At 37.0% G+C, this 20,780-nt stretch overlaps 2 protein-coding genes across 2 annotated transcripts; both read right to left on the bottom strand.

Moving 5' to 3' along the window:
* Window positions 1–4,777: 4,777 nt before the first annotated feature.
* Window positions 4,778–5,759, bottom strand: LOC101531111 (olfactory receptor 6B9-like). Its single transcript, XM_012928349.2, has one exon. The coding sequence runs from the start codon at window positions 5,711–5,713 to the stop codon at window positions 4,778–4,780; it is 936 nt and encodes a 311-aa protein (XP_012783803.2). The 5' UTR covers window positions 5,714–5,759.
* A 7,843-nt stretch (window positions 5,760–13,602) lies between these two features.
* On the bottom strand, window positions 13,603–14,583 carry LOC101531363 (olfactory receptor 226). Its single transcript, XM_004590113.2, has one exon. The coding sequence runs from the start codon at window positions 14,581–14,583 to the stop codon at window positions 13,603–13,605; it is 981 nt and encodes a 326-aa protein (XP_004590170.1).
* Window positions 14,584–20,780: the final 6,197 nt, after the last annotated feature.

Raw genomic sequence — 20,780 nt, 5'->3', positions numbered from 1 at the left:
TTTCCCAAATCTTGAGCAAGGATATACAAGAGCTTCCTTTTTGGTTTTATTTCCCTCAAATACTGCCTCTACTGTTCTGAATTATATGTCTAGATATTTTTCTCAAACCTTTTCTTATCATTTTAGGAACTCACCAACACATCTTAATATCTCTAACACTCACCATCGCCCACCTTGCTCTATGAATAGAAAAATTCTTCAGATAATCACATTGATCACAGGAAAGAAAATTTGTTTGCAGATTTTTCTACTCTTAAGAGAACTATGCATGGCCCTTCCTTAGTATAGATGGTAGAAATTGTAACTCTAAAACTAGAAGAGGGGAGCAGGGAAAGTTTAATAAAGCTAGTCCTTGTAACATTTATCTTCTGCCTCTTCCCAAGGGAATAACTTACTTCTGTTTGTTTGGACTCTAGGGAAATTTTATGTGTACTGCTATGACGTAGGACCCTAGGAAGCTGCATTTTCATTCACCTCTGTCCATTTTGGCTTAATCCTGGATTCTGTTTACCCATAGCTATGAACATGGTATAGTATTTTTCACTTACTCCTATATGTAAGATAATGTAACATCAAATTACTTAGAAACAGAACAAAGTGCTCTGAAAATTCTGAGGAAGGAGAGGTACTTTCTTACTGAGAATTTAAAAAACTATTTTTGGAATATTTCATAGAAGGGGTGTCTTTCCAGACTCATGGAATAAATATTTTGAAGTTGCAGCATGCTAAAAAAATGTTGGCCACCAATTAAAAGACTGCTTCTAATGTCGGTTTTAGTAATTTTCAACAATTGGACCCAGAAATTTATCTTTATGCTTCAATTTATTCTTCGACAAACTTTGGTAACAATATCCTGTCTTTTCTTATCAATATCCTGATATTGTTAGAATAAAATATTATCTATACATCAGGAGTGACATCAACAAGACAGTAGAATAGGAAATCGTTACCTTGAAAGTCCATGACAACCTCCAGGAGAGGTTGAGATGATATATTGAAAATGAAGAAAGAAAATGCAATTTCCCAATCAGTAATGCTTTACACAGTAAAGCTACACTTTATATATGGTGAAATTTTGAAGTTTCCATTACAAATGAAATGAGGGAGTTAATCACTATTAGAATGCTTTACAAGGAATATGAAATAGAGTTCCTTAAACTCCCATCAAAACTGCATGTTTCAATTACATAAAAACATACAAAAATCCATAGTTAAGATAAATGTGTAGTCAACTTTACTGAGGCTTATGTATGATCATGTAGAATGAGAGCTAATATTTTTTTAAAAAAATTATAACAAATAATAATATCTAGGAACCTAGTGTGATGGCTCAAGTGACTAGTCTTCCATTTCAAAGTGCCAGGATCCCATACGGTCACCAGTTTGTGTCTGAGATGCTCCACTTCCCATCCACCTCCATGTTTACGACCTGAGAAAGCAGCCAGGGATGGTCCAAAGTCTTGGGACCCTGCGCCCATGTGGGAGACCCAGAAGAACATCCCGACTCCTGACTTCGGTTAGGCTTAGCTCCAGTCATTACAGCCACTTGGGGAATAAACTAGAGGATGGAAGATCTTACTATGTCTCTCCTTCTCTTTGTAAATCTACCTTTCCAATACGAATAATAAAATAAACATTTAAAATAAGTAAAAAGTAGTTGATATCTGCGCATCTAATATTTACTGTTAGGGGCACGTCATCTCTAGTTAGAATGGTTATTATCCAAAAATCATAAAACAACATTCACTAGTGAAGTTTCAGAAAAAGGAGGAACTTACTGCGTGATTAGTAGAGACATCATGGAAAACAGTATGGGAAATCATCAAAACCCAACAAATATATTTACCATAGGACCCAGCTATCACTTCAAGCTTTACATTCAAATGAATGAAGTGAGCTTGTGAAAGTGATGCCAGCACATTTATGTTTCTTGAACCTCGATGCACAAGATATGGACTCACCTGAAATGTCCCTCAATGAATGATTGCATTAAAAATGTGGTAATTATTCACAGTAAAATATTACTAAGCCCTAAAAAAGTTTTGACATTTGTAACAAAACACATGAAACTGGAATTCATTATTCTAAGTAAAATCAGACACAGAAAGAAGAAAACCATGTTTTCTCTCATTTGGAAGTTAATACGTGAACAAAATAAAAAAGGCTGTAAATATAAACAGTTATGAATGTCGCATTCACTGAACTATGTACCCTACATAATAATATGCTCTTTCTTCTTTATGTTTTTGTCATGAATTTCATATGATATTAAGATCTCCATCCATGCTTTCAATAAAAATGAAAAGGAGTTAGAAGATGAGTTTATTGCGTTGCAAAAAATTGAAATCCATGCTTATTTTTATATCATTCTCTATATACTTTTTTCCTTTAAATATTGGAAATGTACTATGTGAGTTGGTCTCAACTGTTCTCCCAAAAGGATTGCAACTTAAGGTGACAAATACGTTAACTGGCTTGATTTTGATTAATTTCATAACATCCTCTTACATCAGAATATTACATTGTACATGCAAAGACTGGTTTTGCCAGTCACATCTCAAGGAAATTTGGAGGAAAAAGACATAGCTATGGAAAATTTCATTTGTGAATAAATATGAAAAAAATCTGAAAAGCCTATCTAAAACTGCTTTATGAAACTATATACAAGGAAAAATTATACCCATGCTGGAATGTAAGACGAAGCCAAGATATCATCCTTAGGAGATGAAACTGCTCTTGGAAAAATTAGTGTGGAAAACACACAAAAATGATAGCTAATAATGAGAAGACAGAGTAATGAAGTATCTAATGGCCTGATCTCACTCATGCCAAGGACCAGAGGAAACATGTGGGCACTGAATGAGGACTTGGGAGGCATTCACCATGTGCTGAGAACAGGGTGAACTGATGGCCCTTTTTCAAGTTTTCCAGTATTTGGGGATTTGCTACCAATTGGGTGACAATAACTATGAAATTTAAAACCAACTGCAAGAATAAACCCCAGAAGACACTCTTGTACCTCAATGAGCAAAGGTAGCTACAAGGAACTTATTCTACAGGAAATGATTTTAAGACAAAATAAAGGCACAAGCCATACAGGATCATCTTTATTTATTACTGATGGAACTGTCTGTTCAGGCTTACCAGTAGCAAATGGTGATTTCTAAAGAACTGATATATTATTAACTTTAAATGTACATGAAATAACTACATATCAATTGTTCTTTGTTTTAACTCTGTTGGTTAAATGAAAAAAGCATCAATTCATGAATTTCATAAGAATTAATATAAGTATAAACTGGAAGAATTTTTCAGTTAAAAACAGGTATTTGCTATGTACATCACTGTAAGAAAAAACAAGGACTGGGTAGAACACCTTTATTAACACTCAAAGCTTTGAATCAGTACAATTTCATTTAATTGTGTGATATATTACTGTGTTTATTTATTTCAATTTCATTTGACCAGTAGAAGCAGATCTTTCATCTACCTGTTTACTCCACAAATGCCTGCAAAGCCAGAGCTGGACGAGGCTGAAACCAGGGGCCTGGAATTCAACTCAGGTTTCAACAGAGCTGGCGAGGATCCAAGTCCATAAGCCATCATCTTTTGACTCCCAGGTTATGCATTAGTAGGAAGATAAAATGGGAAGCAAAAGCAGGACTTAATCTAGGTACTATGATATGCAATACGAGTGTCCCAACCAAGATCTTTAAGCACTGAACCGAATTTCCATACCTTTTTCTTTAAAGTATGCTTCTGAAAATAAATTTATATTTGTAGAAATTTTGAAAGATGTTAAAAAATAGTTCTCGTATTATCAAGAGTTTTTATTTTCTTTAACATTATCATCACACAGTATCATATAAACTTAAGACCAACAATCTAAAATTTCAGGATTTTTCCACTAAACAATTCATTTTAAGAGTTTTTGTTCAGGAATTTGCAGGCTTTCCCCTTACTATCATTTATTCTATTCCATGATACTTTCCACAATATGATATGCTTTTCAATTACTACATTTTCTTTGTTTCATAGGATAGTTTTGCAGTTTTTCCTTTACTATTTAATTATAGAAACTTTAAGTGAATAGGGATTTCAGAGCTAAAGATTAACTATTCTTTGTAAAATACATTAATTGCCTAGAAAAGTTTTAGGGTTGTTTTCTGATTCCTTAATGTGGAATATTAGCAAATAATAAAAGATTTTGTATTAATTTAAATTTGAGAAAGATTATTGATGTATTCATCCAATTAATGATAGGCAAGTTATGAAAATAAAGACAAAAGAGATATATGTGACCATAATTTAGACAAGTAATGTAAAGAACATGGCATCTATTCAGACTTGGTTGCAAACCAGCATATAGATTTAACACCAAATTTTTGAATTTTATTTTTCAAACTTTGCATATTGTGCTTGCTTCGGCAGCACATATTCTAAAATTGAAACAAACTTTGCATATCTAAAACATATCTTGAAGAGAGGAGGGTACTTCAAATTTATTATAAATATGGGAATTCAAATATTTATCTAAAACATATTAAATATGTATTTTTATATATTCATTTTATAGCACTTAAATATCTGTGGTTAAAGTTGTGCTTATTGATATGGTATATTCTTTATACCTTACATTTTGTTTTTACTTCTCCTGTTTTGCAATTTCTATCAGAATGCAGGTCTGAGGGGCAGTGATGATAATAAACAGAAGGATAATTTCACATGGGAATGGCATTCTAAATGATATACAGTCGGTTACTTAAAGCAGTTGGTCTCAGTTGAGCAAGACGCACTGGCCACCACCCAGGGTCTTCTTGATAGCATTCTTGACTTCCTGGTTCCTTAGACAGTAGATAAATGGGTTCAGCATGGGTGTGAGAACTGCATACACAGCTGATATCAGCTTGTTGGAATTAAATGATGCAATAGCTCTGGGCCGGACGTACATGAAAATCATAGCTGTATAATAAATTATGACCACCGTGAGATGAGACGCACAGGTAGAAAACGCCTTCTTTCTTCCCTGAGTGGAGGGTATATGCAGAATAGTAGAGACAATATAGATATAGGAGAGGATAGTGGTAGTGAGAGGGAAGATAAGAATGACAATAGCCAAAGCAAAGTCCACTAGCTCAGCTGTGGACATGTCTTTGCATGCCAGTTTGAGGATTGGTGAGATATCACAGAAAAAGTGATTCATGACATTAGAGCCACAAAAGGTGACATGTGAAATAAAATATACTTTGATGACAGTAATCATGAAACCAGTCATGTAGGAAAAGGCTATTAACTGTACACAATAACCCGATGTCATGATGACTGGGTATCGAAGAGGGTGGCAGATGGCCACATAGCGGTCATAGGCCATGGCTGCCAGCAGCACGCACTCTGTGCAGGCCAGTGAGATGAAAAAGTAGAGCTGGGTCATACAACCTGTGAAGGAGATGTTCCGTCTCTGCAGGAGGAACCCATCCAGCATCTTTGGGACAGTCACAGAGACATACCACACCTCTAGAAAGGACATGCTACTCAGGAAATAGTACATGGGCTTGTGGAGGGAGCCAGTGATCCAAACAGTGAACATGATGGTGAGATTCTCTACTATCACTAACAGGTAGACCACAAGGAAGAGGAAAAAAAGCAACGTCTGCAGCCACGGGGCGGTGGGGAAGCCCACCAGGATGAACTCACTGACCAAGGTGATGTTCATCCCCAGGGCAACGGAAAGCTCTGAGAGACACTGAAGTCTTCTATGGCAACACCCTGAACAATGAAGATGCCTGTGACATAAAAGGAGAGACCAAAGTAACTTCATTCAATCTTCTTTAAAAATAAAATACCTAATAAAATAAGTTCTGTTTACAGGAACTCTATTTCTAACATAAAACATGTTTCTATCATTTCAAAATGGCAATTTCTTAGAATTAAAGCATTCTACTATTTCTAATTTCACTCACTAATAATTATTTCAACATCCCTAGGTTACTACTCACAGCTCCTTTTCAAATATACATCAACTCATTCTCTGTGTGTGTGTGTGTGTGTTCCTGTCTTTTACATTGGTTCAAGTTCTCCTTTTGATTAAGACACCCTACACAAACATATATTCCTGCCTGAAATGAAACATAGTATGGTGTAGAAGAAATTTTTCTTGTAATGCAAACACTTTAGTTATTACAGATAAAAATAATTTAATTTCTTAATCCCTTTTTCCCAACTCATTCATCTGTTTTGACCATCTAAATGTCATTGATGTGCCAGACATATTCAATTACATTGTGTTCCCTATGCACACATAATCTCTCTTTTTTTCCAAAAAATGATCTTAAAGTTATTTATTCACATTAATAGATTTGAAATGTCTAGCTTGCCCCAAAATAAAATCATAAAATATGTTGAAATTTGTTTTTATTTTTCAGCTTTCTTACATTTTCCTATAATCATCTCCTTGGTGATCCTACAGTTTTTTAATTTATTTTTTTATTAATTACATTGCATTATGTGGTACATTTTTATATGCACTGGGATTCCCCCCACCCCTCCCCAAACCCTTCCCACCCCCGTGGATTGCTCCACCTTATTGCATTTCCATAGTTCAAATTCAGTTGAGATTCTTTCATTGGAGGTATTTACCAAGCATATAGTCCAGCATCTTATTGTTCTGGTAAGTTCAATAGTTTCTTGGTGAGACCACCTCTCGTCTGAAGGTGGAGACAGCAGAGTATCATCCCAATCAAAAACTGCAACATAATATTTACAACCAATTACAACATTATGGCATTAATTGACATGGTCTTTTTGGGTTTTCCATACACTTTCCTCTGCTTCTTTTACACATTCCCAAAAAATTGTTTCTAAGGAATCAGTAGTACTGACTTCATCTAGGAGATAGCTACAAAAACTAGATGAAGTGCCTCATCTGCAATCACTTCCCAAAGCAATTCTCCAAAACCCAAAATATTTTCCTTCACAACTGTGAATGAAATGCCTATGACATTGACTAGCAAACAGAGATACTGGACTGACAAGTGAAGTAATGAATTATTTTTAGTTTTGGAATCCATAGGAAGTTGATTATAGCTGGATGAAAGAGATCTCTGGGTCTCCCTGAAGGAGGCACAGACATATCATGCTGCACGCGTTTGACACATCTGGAGCTTATACTTTTATTTTAAATTTTTTTTCAGAAAGGCTTTCCATTCATTGTCCAATTGTCTGCAACACTCGGGACTGGGCCAGTTCAAAGTCAAGATCCTAGAATTCCAGTTTTTCCATGAGAGTAGCAGTGCCCCAAGCACCTACATTTTTTTCTGCAGCCTCCAAAGCTGTACACTAGCAGGAAGCTGGGTTGGAAGTGAAGTCACCAGAATTCAAACCAGGCACTTCAACATGGGATGTGGCATTTAACAAAAAGTAACAGAAATCCCTATGCTAACACCCAATCTGGAAGATACTTTCATGACCACAACATCTGAGAACATGAGACCTAGGTCCTGGTCTCAGATCATCCATTTTCCTAAATACCAATACCAATCACTGTTTAGCATCTTCCAGAGAAGGGTGAAGAAAGGCTGACAGCACTGAGTGTAGTACAAGGATACAAGGATACGTATGTGTGTGCGCGCGTGTGTGTGTGAGAGAGAGACAGAGAGAGAGAGACAGAGAGAGAGGAAGAGAGGATCCTAGACATACTATTTCAGCCTTATTTTGTGGAATTATTTTACCACAGGGTCATTTTTGGAACATTATGAATATCACTTTGTCATAAGGCTTGAATTCAGGTCCTTCCCTCACAAATTGTACATTCTGACCCCCAAGTGCTTTTTCATGTTGTACCAAGAAGGTAGTATATCAGCCAGACTTGTTTTTACGGAAAGATGCTGAAGGATCAGATACTAGAATACGTGTTATTGACGCCACTTTCTGTTTCCATAGCAGTGCTCCTATCTGGAACACAGCACTAAATTACTCCCTATAGCTATTGTCTCTGTACACAGCCTCCAGTTATACCTTCAACTCCAACTTCTGCGGTAGATCCTGACCTACTCACACAATGTCTTAGACCACTTTTCCTGGGAAAAGCAACTAGTTCTGAAAGCACAATAGTGGTTTTCCCCATGTTCTAGCCTTAGAGGCCCTCCTTTGTAAAGCAACATGCATTACATTCTACATCCTGGTCAGCACACATTCTTCTCTATAGAATGTAACAGCCTGTGTTTTAGAGTGACAGCAGAACTAGCAGCCACCCTAACAGATTTCTTAACAATAGTATACTTCAGTATGTTCTTCTGTATAACTAAAGTGACTGATCTGCCATGATAATTAAATGTAATAATACACAGAAACCTCATAAGACTTGATCCATGACTGTTCTTTATTGTTCTTTATAATGTGTAGCTGTCAGTAAATATCCCAGTTCATTGGATCATGCTCACTCAAGCACATGTATTAGTATTCACATATGATCAAACACATGTTCACATGTGCAGTATTTGTTATCTTTGACTCACTTGTACTTACCTTCTAGAGGTTTAGGTAAACCAAATTTGCTGGAAAACAACTAGAATCTTTAAACAGTTCTAGATTGAGGTCACCATTATCCTCATCTCTCTAAATTATTGCTTTCATGTAGTCAAGCATGCTCCTCATTGTTTCAATTCCTCTCCACCCTTTTTGCCATGAACACATCTTATCAGGGTCCATGTTGAAACATGGATATATTTATAATTCTCCTTACTATCCTTGCTCTCAGAACTAAAACTTCTAAGACCTGGGAATCTCTGTTACTCAAGAAAAGAAATCATGTCACTATACAGCATAGATTTTTCCAATCCTATATGAGCTTGTTCTTAAGAAACAACAATGTATTTCTTCTAGAACAAGGAACATATCCTTTGTTTCCTTAAACAACTCCCAAAGATCCCACATGTGTCCAAATTGCACTTAACTTGAATAAAGTTGCAATGAACCTTAATTTCCCTGTTCCTTCCCCACCCCCACCTCCCCAGTGTTACCCTTCTGCTCAGGAACAGTACCAGATGACATCTTCCCAATTCCTCTCTACATTCCTTGGATATTTATTGAAAAATCAATCTCACCTGATATTTGTGACTTCTTACCAATGTCCATGTGTCCTCTCTGTGAGAATGAAAAGTTCTTTAGACATTTGAACTGAAAATGAGAAAAGAGTCTTGCAGATTTTTACATTCCCAGAATGTCTGTGGCTTGCGTTTGCTGAGACGTCGTTGTAGGTGCTACAATGCTGAAGCAGGAAGATAGAAGCTCAGGCAGGATATATTCAGCACTCACCTGCCCTGCCCTGTCTTTTCCCCAGGGGGGCTCACTTACATTTATTCTCTCCTGGGTTCAAGGAAACTGTGTGTACTGCCAAGCCTATGTCCAGGGGATCTGGACAGGGAAGCTGAAGCTCCCTCTAGCTACCCATCAATTCCTGTTTATACCTGGACCTTGTCTATCTTTACCTGTGGGCATAGAAAGGTGCTTTCTTTTTATTTTTTTTTAATACAGGATATTGTGATGCAAAGTCATTTAAAAACCAAGATAAGAAATACAAGTGAGTTAATAAGGAAAACCTTCATCACAAGTCCATCATTCTGCTACTTAAGTGAATCCTGATATTGTAGGCATGAACAACAAAACTCCAGCATCCTACTGTCAAGATATATTTAACAATTTCATTATATATAGGATACTGTAACACAATTTCTTCAGACTTAAAATCTGTAAGTCATGGTGTTTGGTCTTTGGGAACTTGTAATACTGTAAGCCAAACAATACACTATAATGACCATAAAATGTCCCCTGAGACACATCAAGCAAACACAAAATGCTCTGGAAACTGTAAGGGGAGACAGACACTTGTAATTTAGGACAACTGAAAATATTTTATTAAACAATGTCATTCAAGAGAAGATTCATGTGATTAAAAACAGTTTAGGATTAGCATGATGGAAAAGAATTTTGGTTCAACAGCCTTAGGATCTGGTTCCTAACCTAGACCCTATTATATTTTATTACAGCCAGATATACAGAGAGGAGGAGAGACAGAGAGGAAGATCTTCTGTCCGATGATTCACTCCCCAAGTGAGCCGCAACAGGCTGATGCGCGCCGATCCGATGCCGGGAACCAGGAACCTCTTCCTGGTCTCCCACGCGGGTGCAGGGTCCCAAAGCCTTGGGCCGTCCTCGACTGCTTTCCCAGGCCACAAGCAGGGAGCTGGATGGGAAGTAGGGAGGCCGGGATTAGAACCGGTGCCCATATGGGATCCCGGGGCGTTCAAGGCGAGGACTTTAGCCGCTAGGCCACGCCGCCGGGCCCCATTTCTTGCATTCTTAAATCAAATTAATATTGGAAATTTTACACCCACATGGGCTTGGCTGGCTAAAGTCACTACTTCAAAGAGCTTTACAATCATTTTAGCACCTTCATCTAAGTCATCAAATGCAAGGATTTTAAATCTACTGCCTGATATCAGTGTCTTAGGATCATCATACCCCAACAGGCATGCTAACTTTCAAATATTTTACTACTCTAGCTATGTAACATCACACATTGTTATTAGCAGTCATTGTACATATTTAGGGAACATGACATTCCAGTATTTATATAGAATGTGTTCTGCCCAAATCAGTATAATCAGTATTTCCCTTCTTTGATATTACTTTATGATTAGATCTTAAAAGCTGCTTTCTTCTATCTGTACAATTTTATAGGCTAATAAGATTTAATCTTTAAGTAATTATATTTACAGGAAAATTTCAACAATTAAGAGTTCTCACATACTTCTCACCCAGATTCAGTTTCCTCTAATAAAATTCTTTCATTGTTATGCACACTTTGTCAAAACAAATAAACCAAAATTGATTTCACTAATAACTATTCATATTCTACTACTTTACTCATATTTTAATTTTTCCATTAAAATCATGTTTTTATTCCTTGAGTCAGTTCAACCCTACCATTATTAGCGTCTTTCCTCTTTAGTCTCCTTTGAACTGAAATGTCTTAGTATGACTGTATTTCATAACCGTAGCTGTTTACTAACAAGATAAAATGAACTTTATAGATCTCTGAACAACTATTTTAGAAATAATCTTTGTTAAGAAAGGTTTAGTTTTCTCATTTAATTGGAAAGGTGAGCAAATAGTAGACAACACTAGATAAATAATTTCAAGTAAAAACACTTTTTATTCACAAAAAAATTTTTCTGTACAGTGTATTATGTGTCCAAGAGATTATAATAAAGACATAACAGAAACTTAAGACAATGTTGTGAAATTTCAAATTCCTCATCAGCAGTGAGTAACCTAAAACTATTACAAAGGATATAGCAGTCTCACCAGAGTTTTCATATCTGTTGTTTTTTGAAGAATAAATTATGTGTAAGACACCATGTCAGGTGCTTTCAGGTACTGAAAATTTCATTTGAAATTTTAAATTCAGAAGAGGTGGGTTTTTTTTTTTATTTGAAGAAACAGCACATTTTATTATAACAAAAAAAACTTGAGAAGTAAAGTAAAGCACAATGAATAAATTCAACATCATGTTTTTAATTACTGTTAACTAAAGGTAGCTGGTAAGGGAAATTTATATTTCATAGCATTACACAGAGGACAGTCCCAGCTTATATAACCACCCCATTGCTAAAACTTATTCTATGAAACAGTTGAAAAGTAGACTTATTATATGCTTTATATGCGGTCATTTTAAAAAAAATTATACCTACAAAATGTATCCTAGAAAACAATAAAAATACACATGCAAAATTATTATAAGCAAATCCATATAAGGCTATATAATTTTTGATGTATGTATCTATATACAAATATATAGTTATAATGTTTTCATATTTACATGTATGTACACACAAATACATGATAATAACATTTTCATAAGTGTAATCTACCAAATAATATCCACCAAATATTAAATAATATCGTATCCTTGCTAGTAGCATTACCAAATGTTGTTAAAGATGAAAGAAAGAGAGAAAGAGAGAAAGAGAGAAAGAGAGAAAGAAAGAAAGAAAGAGAGAGAGAGAAAGAAAGAAAGAGGAAGGAAGAAAGAAAGAAAGAAATACAGTTAACTATTCCACCTGGAGATGAAAATTTCATTGCGTGATTCAGGATTCTGGTCTTGGGATATAGTAGGGAAATAAGTGTTCAAAAATTATGTTGAAATAACTTTTAATCTTTTCTTTTACCAGATGAATAAACTTGTGTTTTTTTCTTTTGCTAAATGTTTATTTAAATAAGCGTATTGTTAACAGTGTTAAGCCACAACGTGCAAATAATAGAGATTCTTTTGATACTGTTATATAAGCTAATGTTTTTGTTGATTTCTTATTAATTTTATTTATTTGAAAGACAGAAGGACAGAGATGGAGAGAAGGAGAGACTCCCATCTTATGGTTTGCTGCCCTAAATGGCCACAACAGAGAGATCTGGTCCTGGCCAAAGATTGGATAAAGAAATTCTACATGGGTAGAAAGGGTCAAAATATTGGACTGTGCTCTACTAGTCCCAGGTGTATATCCAGGAAGCTGGATTGCAAGCAGAGCAAACAGGATTCAAACTGGCATTCTGATATGGGATGACAGTATCACAAACTGCAGCTTTATCCACCATACCTTAATGCTGGCCCCTAATGAATTTCACTCATGAAAATTAAGCATATTTACTATTTTGCCATCACAAGTTAAAATGTCTGCATACACATGATTCCCTGAGTCAAAATGATCACAATATTTTTAGGGTTTGTAGTACACATGTCCACATTTCCTTCCTAAAAGGTTAAGTCTATTTTTATCTTCTTGTATCCTAGTGAAGTTTTAGAGATTTATTTGCTACACCTGCCAATCCCATCGATGGGCACGTAAAAGATGCCTTTCCTACATGGCTCCAAATTATATTTATTTATTATATATTTATTCATAACCATCATGTACTAAATACTATAATGATTATGATCACAAAATGATGCACAAGCAGTTGTGATCCTGTCTCCAAATAGCTTATATTCTAATTAGGGAAATATAGGATCAAAGAAACAACTTTGCTCAGCCAATAATTCAATATAAACACCAATCATGGTAAATCAGGAAAGGAAGCCTGATACTTCATGTTATTCAGGAGCTGATACATCATCAAAGCAACACCTGATGCTAGCTTATCTTCCTGCCTTGTATCACACTAGAATGATCACCTTCTGAGCCTGTCGTCTTCTAAATCTGCAGCTGGTGGTCTGAGACAACAAGAGACCTTACCATGAAAGTTTCTGTTGCTTTCCTATAATGAAGTCTGTGCTTCCTTGAATGAGATTGGTCATGTGTACATTACAGTAGGGTAGCTATTATGGAGCTAGTCTCTAACCTGTATTTCATGACCTTCTCCTGAAGAAACTCAGCTTATTGCTCCCACTCCATCCTTCCTCCTGGACTTTTTACAAGGAAGAATTCCGTTTCTTGATGATGTACTTAAAGCTATTCCTTAATTTAGGCCCTACAGACTGCACTGGACTTTCAGAAGACATTTAGCCTGGCAGTTCAAGAGCATTTTGTTAGACATCCCACCTCCTCTCTACCTGTCTCTACCAGTTTTCCTGGGGTTAACATCCTGGCCTTGGTATAAGTGCAAAGTATGGCGCAAGGCTTTCTTGACTTCCTGGTTGCGCAAGCAGTAAATGATAGGGTTGAGCAATGGGACAATGACAGCATAGAGTACAGAAACCAACTTGTTGGTGTCAAAAGCTGAGAGTGCTTTTGGCCTGGCATAGATGAAGATACTGGCTGCATAGAAGATGATTACAACAGTGAGGTGAGAGGCACAGGTGGAAAAGGCTTTATAGCGTCCAGCAGCTGAGGGGATGCGCAACACAGCACCGGTGATGGCCATGTAGGAGGCTCCAGTGACAGAAAGTGGTCCCAGTAGGATAAAAATGGCCAGAACAAAGTCTGTAAGCTCTGCCGTGGACATGTCAGTGCAGGAGAGGTTGAGCAATGGAGACACATCACAGAAAAAGTGGTTGATGATATTGGGACCACAGTAAGAGAGCCGAGAAATGAGAAAAACTTTGACCATTGAAATGCCAAAACCCCCAGCCCAGGACCCAGCTGCCAGCTGCACACATAGCCGGTCACTGACAATGACAGGATACTGGAGAGGATGACAGATGGCCACATAACGATCATAGGCCATAACAGCAAGGAGAACACACTCAGTGCAGCCCAAGCCCAGGAAAAAGTAGAGCTGTGTCATACAGCCTTCAAAGGAGATGAGCTGCCTGTGATCTTTGAACCCAATAAAACCAGCAAGCATTTTGGGAATAGTGACAGTGACATACCAGATCTCCAGGAAGGACATATTAGCCAGAAAAAAATACATGGGTTTATGGAGGGTTGGGTGGCTCCTGATTGTCATAATGATAAGCATGTTCTCGGTCAGTACCAGCACATAAGCCAGCAGAGACAGAGCAAACATCAGGGCTCTCAGTGGTGCGGGAGCTGGGAAGCCCAGCAGCACAAACTCATTCACCCTCCCACTGTGGTTCCGCCGCTCCATGGTGTCTGCTGCCACTGCTCTTCAGATGATGACAATGGAGTTGTCTGGAGAAAGTGACAAGAACTTAGCCTGTCTCTTGGCAATAGAATACAGTGTGTGTAGTGGATCACTGGGCTGAGGTCATTTTTTAATCATGAAATCAGCAGAGACAAACATGCATAAAAACAAACGTCTTTGTATTAGAGACTGGAAAGGAGTTTAGTGTGGTTCCTGGAGAAGCATGAATTGAAAAATACAAAACAGAAGTGACACTTGTTGGTTCCAATATCTCTTTTTCTCCTACTAGAAGGCAATAAGGAAAGATCAAAATCATCAATCTTAATGGTTAAAATACAATACTAATAAATTTCATTGTGTAAAAACTTATACTATCAAGTGTACCCTAAAGTGTAAGTTTGTCTATCATTTGGCCTATGATTCTACTTGGGGGAAAGGATTTACATAGTATAGAAACAACAACAATGTATAACACAACAGAGTATCAACTGTGCAGTATTATTAGAGACACTATCCTAAAATGCTTTCAGTATCAGCTCACTTGTGCTTCAGAACAGTCCTTTAAGTTAGTACTATTAATAGGTCCACTTTAGGTCTATTGCGTGTGTGTGTGTGTCTGTGTGTGTGTGTGCAGAAATTTGTTCTCTATACATAAATGATTTGTTCTTGGTCCTGTAAGTTATAAAAGATGCAGAAAACCAGAAGCTCAGGAATTCCAAAATCTCTGACTAACATGAAAAAACTCTTTATGACTTTCGCCACATGTAAACACATAACAGGGAATCTTGGGCCATCTGGAAAAGTTCACATTTATAAAGAAGCAAGAACAAGGCAGGACCCAAAAAGCTGATAGCAACTGTAGATTCAAGTCCCAACCAGCCCAGCACCTGAAAGGAGGGCTGGGCAGTGGACAGTGGATGGCAGGATGACTGAAACTGGGGGTTGCTTGGAGTGGGAGTTCAGCTCCCCCTTTAGCATCAACACCAGTGTTCACATATGCGTTTAGAGGACTTCTCTGTCTGATCCTTTAAACCCTGTCTGCTTCTTATGTGGAATGAAAGTTGCCATTTCAATATAGCAATTGTAAAGAAAGGATTATTTTTACCCTGTGTTCCTGTATGGTCACAGCATTGGGAGGAAATACAGAGATGGGAAAGTGGAGTGGGACGGAATGGAACCAGCTGAACACCTGGATGCTACTTTTTCTCAGAAGTCAGCTTATGTTTTTGGCTTGCTATGGGTTTTTTTTAATTTTTATTTAATAAAATATGTTGACATAATTGCCCATTATTGGGTGAAATGTGCTTTTTATTATTATTTTTAGCGAAATTTGTTTGAAAGGCTACTAAATGATATTTTATAAGCAGTTATACCATATATTTAGAATTCAAGGTTTACTTCCATAATTTCACAGAACTTGTGCAAATTGAAGCTAGTGAATGATTAAAGAAAACATAAACCAAATGTGGATGCAACTAAAAATTAAAATAATTCTTGCTGATACCTTACTTTTACTTTTAGCCATGTTTATCTGAGGTTAGTAGAAGCAAATGTGCTCATCAGTCAAACTTCAACCAGCTAATAACCCCTATCTGATTCCTCTTCATGCTCTGCCACCAGTACTCAAGTATTACTCAGCACTGGAGCTGTTGCCTTTCTCTCTGGCTACATTGCTATAATGCAAATAGAAAATGCCTACATCCCTGGCTTGAATTCCCTGGCTCCTCCATTCTTACCATCCATGGCATAATTCTGTTTAATTTCAAAATACAAGGGGCTCAACTTTGCTGCAGATCACAGACTAAGATGTCATACATAAAACATTAAAAAACACTCACCTTCCAAGACTTGAAATTTAACTTACCATGACTATCACTACCCATACATACACTGCCCATTTGATAAATAAGAACCTCAGATCTACAACTGTCCTTCAAGACCTTATCTACCCTTGATTCTTTCTCCTCAATATGTGCCTTATTGTCCTTCATCACACTTTTACTCTTTTGGCCTCAGAATTTCAAGCTTTTCTATTGTCACATTTCATTCTCTGCAAACGAAAAGAACTTAGCCTCCCAAGCTTGAACGCCAAACTGCCCTTTCAGTCTGTCTACTGCAGAGGCTCAAATCTCACTATTTTATTCCTGTGCTTAAAACTAATCCATAGTGTCCCACTGTCTATGGAATTATATTGAAACAGTTTCACAATGCCTACAGTTACTTCATGATCTACAATGCATCCACTAAAATTTTATCTTACACTCTTATGATACCACACACAACACATTTGTTACTTCATAATTTTGTTCATACTGCAATATCTGTGGGCATAACTCTATCCTACTTGACCTATCTGACTGGTCTATAGAGAAGGAAGAATTATAAAGGATTTGGGTGGAAATTAACAAAAATAAAATAATATGTGCACTACTAAAAATTGACAGATCTGACTAGATTGGTTATAGACCACATAATATTTGAAGGAGTTAGATAAGGGTATGAAGATTGAGTCTTCTCTATATAAAATTATGGGATCCATATAGAATAAAATAGTGAATAGATACAATGAGAGATTGAGTGAAGACAACTAACATACAAATAGTATAGATTAGGAATGGAAGATCGGGAAAACTTTGAGTGGCAAGCAGAGTATCAGTAAAAGACAAGTTATAGGTATAAAAGTTGAAGTGATACTGGTCTATATATCAACAGAATGGCCATGATGCATTAACTATTGTTAAGTATTTGCTCCTTTGTTAGGTGTAGAGATGAATAGGAAGATGAATGTATTGGACAGACATAAAGAAGACATGACAGAAACAGTCACTTAAAGAGACATCTACTCACTTTATTCACAAGTCATTGATGTATTAGATATCCTGCTTAGCCAGCCAGCTTGGCTATGCTGAGAGAATATATATAAAAAGGGTGTAGCATCAAATGAATATTCAAAGAACCCTGCCAAGCCAGAAAAGAGTCATTTATCTTGTACCTCCTGATGCTGTTTTGTAGTGACTCTGATTCAAAAGCCCAAGAGACCAACAGAGATGCAAGAGGGAAAAAATGGGACAGAAGACTGGGAAACAGCATGTTTCAGAAACTTAGGAAAGAGGAGTTTGTGATAAATGTTACATGAAGGAAAAACAGTCACAATTTCCCTACAACCTCATAGTCCTAGCCCTCGCCATCTGATTTCACAGGCTTTGGTGGGGGGGGGGGACTTTTATAAAGTAATCTTGGGCCATTTACTTTCTTTGGCAAACCTTAGATTCCTAATCTATTTAATCAGATTAAAAAGTCTTTCAAAGTTATTGAGAGGAGTAATTATTAAATGATACGTAAAACTTGTTAGGGGCTCTAAGCTCAGACTATTTCTTCTTTTAGCTACTGGCACCATTTGGGAAACATTTCTTAATGCCATGGTGTCATAGAAGCAGCAAACTGGGAGCTGTTGTATCTGAAATATTTTTGTAAGCTTTTTTGAAAGCATTTTTCTATTTACTTTATAGAGAAAGAGAGAAAAAGCAGAAAAAGAGAGTCAGAGACAGAGAAAAAAATCTTTCATCTGCTGGTTCACTCTCCAAATGGCTACTACTGTGTGGTCTTGAACAAGCTGAGGTCAGGCACTCAAGCACATGGACTATCCTCTACTGCCCTCCCAGGTGTGTTAGCAGGAAACAGGATTAGAAGAACAGCCAAAACTCAAACTAACGCTCCAATATGAAATGACAATCAGTGGCTTAACTTGCTGTACTACAATATCAGCCTCACACTTCCTGATTTTTAACTTCATTTGGCAGTTGTTTTTTTATTTTTATATAAATTTATTTTTCATAAAGTGTTCATCTACATTGTAAGAATTTTCAGGATGAAAAAGGCAAAAAATTGAAAATATTTGGCAAATTATTGAACCCATAGTAAACAGTGTAACATAAAAAGCTAACAATATGGACTCTGTAGTCACATTGCTTGTGATCAACATATAACCTTGAAAAACATTATTTAAACATTCTGTGCATCTCCTTTTCTTCTGCAAAACGGGACCAACTTAATATATAGATAGATATTTATATAGCTAGGTATAAAAAGATACAACTATTTGAATGTATATCTTATATTATGTATTAAGATATATATATCTCAAAGATTTGTTTTGAGATTGAAATAAATTAATATATGATGAATGTTTCTTAATAACACCTGTAAATGTTAGCTATTATTTAAGAAACATAATGAGAAATAGATAATGATTTATATGCAACAGAATTATTTGAATATAATATGATCATGCATATGGGAAAGATGCTAAACCAAAAACTTCTGTAGAGTAGTAAGAAATAAAGGGAACTAGGCACAGAGCAATGGCTCAGTGGCTAAATTCTTGCCCCATAGGCACCAGGGTCCCATATGGGCGCCAGTTCATGTTCCAGCTGTTCTTCTACCCATCCAGATCCTAGATTGTGGTCTAGGAAAGCAGTGTAGGATGGCCCTTGTCCTTTGGCCCTTAACCCATGTGGGAGACTCAGAAAAAGCTCCTGGCTCCTGGCTTCAGGTAGACTTAGCTCCAGCCATTATGGTCACTTGGGGAGTGAAGCAGCAGATGGAAGCTCTTTCTCTCTGTGTCTCCTTCTCTATAAATCTGATTTACTTTTCCAACAATAATAAATAAATATTTTGAAAGAAAGAAAGGAGGGAGAGAGGGAGGGAGGGAGGGTGGGAGAGAGGGAGGGAGGAAGGAAGGAAAGAAGGAAGGAAGGAAGGAAGGAAGGAAGGAAGGAAGGAAGGAAGGAAGGAAGGAAAGAAGTAGGAAGGGAGAAAAGGCCCGGCACAGTAGCCTTGTGACTAAATCTTTGCCTTGCATGCACCACAATTCCATATGAGTGCTGGTTCATGAGCCCGGCTGCTCCAGTTTCCATCCAGTTCAACACTTGCAACGTGGGAAAGCAATAGAGGATGGCCTAAAGCCTTGAGACCCTGCTACCATGCAGGGCACCCAGAGGTTCCTGGCTCCTGGTTTCAGATCAGCTTAACTCTGGGCATGGCATCCACTTGAGGAATGAATAAGTGGACAAAAGAGCTTTTTCTGTGTCTCCTTCTCTCTGCATAGCTATCTGCCTTTCTAATAAAAATAAATACATCTTTTAAAAAAAGAAAAGAAAGAGAGATATTCCATCCATTGATTCACCAAACAGCCACAACACCTGGGGCTGGAACCTGAAACTCCATCCTGTTCTCCCACTGAGTACCAGGGATTTGAACTCAGAATCTGAGCAAAAGGAACTTGAGCCAACACTCAACTATAAGATGTTGAAAGTATAGATGGCTTAACTTGCTGCTCAACAACTCAGGCTCCACAAATGCTCACAACAGACAAGACGGGACCAGTCCAAAGACAAACAATTAGAACTCAATCTAGTTTCACATGTAGGTGAGAGAGACCCGACTGCTCAAGTCATAACCTGCTGGCATCAGGGTGTGCATTAGCAAGAAGCTAGAATCAGGAGCAGAGCTGAGACATAAATCCAAACCCAGGGACTTTGCCTTAGGAAGAAGCCATCACAAGAAACTGTGTAACAACCGTGCTAAGTATCTGTCTCTAGTTTTGCTTTGATTTCCTGTGCTTTTGAGGTCTTATCCAAAACATTTTTGCCCATTCCAATGTCCTGAAGCATCATTTCTATTTTATTTGAATCATTTCATGGTTACAGTCTTACATTTAGATCATTAATCACTTTTAGTTGATTTTTATATACAGTGAAAGATATAGATGTAGATTTTTTTTCTTTTGTTTGGAGCCATCCAACTTTTCTGTTCCTTGCACTTTTGTCACAGGTCAATTTGGGGGGCTGACATTGTAATGCGGCAGGTAAAGCCACTACCTGCATGCCAGTATCCAATACGAGTGCCAGTTCAAGTCCAGCCTGAAAAAGCAACAAAATATGGTCCAAATGTTTGGGATCCTATCCCTACATGAGATACTTGGATGGAGTTCCTGGAGTGAACAGGTGGATGCAAGATCTTTTTCTATTTCTGTCTCTTCCTCTTTCTCTAATTAACTCTATTTTTCACATAAACAAAATAAATATTTGGGGGGGAAAAGGTCAGTTGGCTAAATACACGTGGGTTTATGTTTAGACTCTGGATGTGAGTTTTCTACATTTTGATATTTTTTTCTTTACCCAATAGTATCTTGTTTTTTA

Source organism: Ochotona princeps, chromosome 4, assembly GCF_030435755.1.
Source record: "Ochotona princeps isolate mOchPri1 chromosome 4, mOchPri1.hap1, whole genome shotgun sequence".
In the NCBI taxonomy this organism is placed as follows: Eukaryota; Metazoa; Chordata; class Mammalia; order Lagomorpha; family Ochotonidae; genus Ochotona; species Ochotona princeps.
Note: the sequence above shows the minus strand (reverse complement) of the source record. Positions and strands in the feature narration are given on the sequence as shown.

What these genes read in the sequence shown, in the direction of transcription:
- LOC101531111 (XM_012928349.2), bottom strand. Translation starts at nt 5,713, where the DNA reads ATGAACATCACCTTGGTCAGTGAGTTCATCCTGGTGGGCTTCCCCACC.
- LOC101531363 (XM_004590113.2), bottom strand. Translation starts at nt 14,583, where the DNA reads ATGGAGCGGCGGAACCACAGTGGGAGGGTGAATGAGTTTGTGCTGCTG.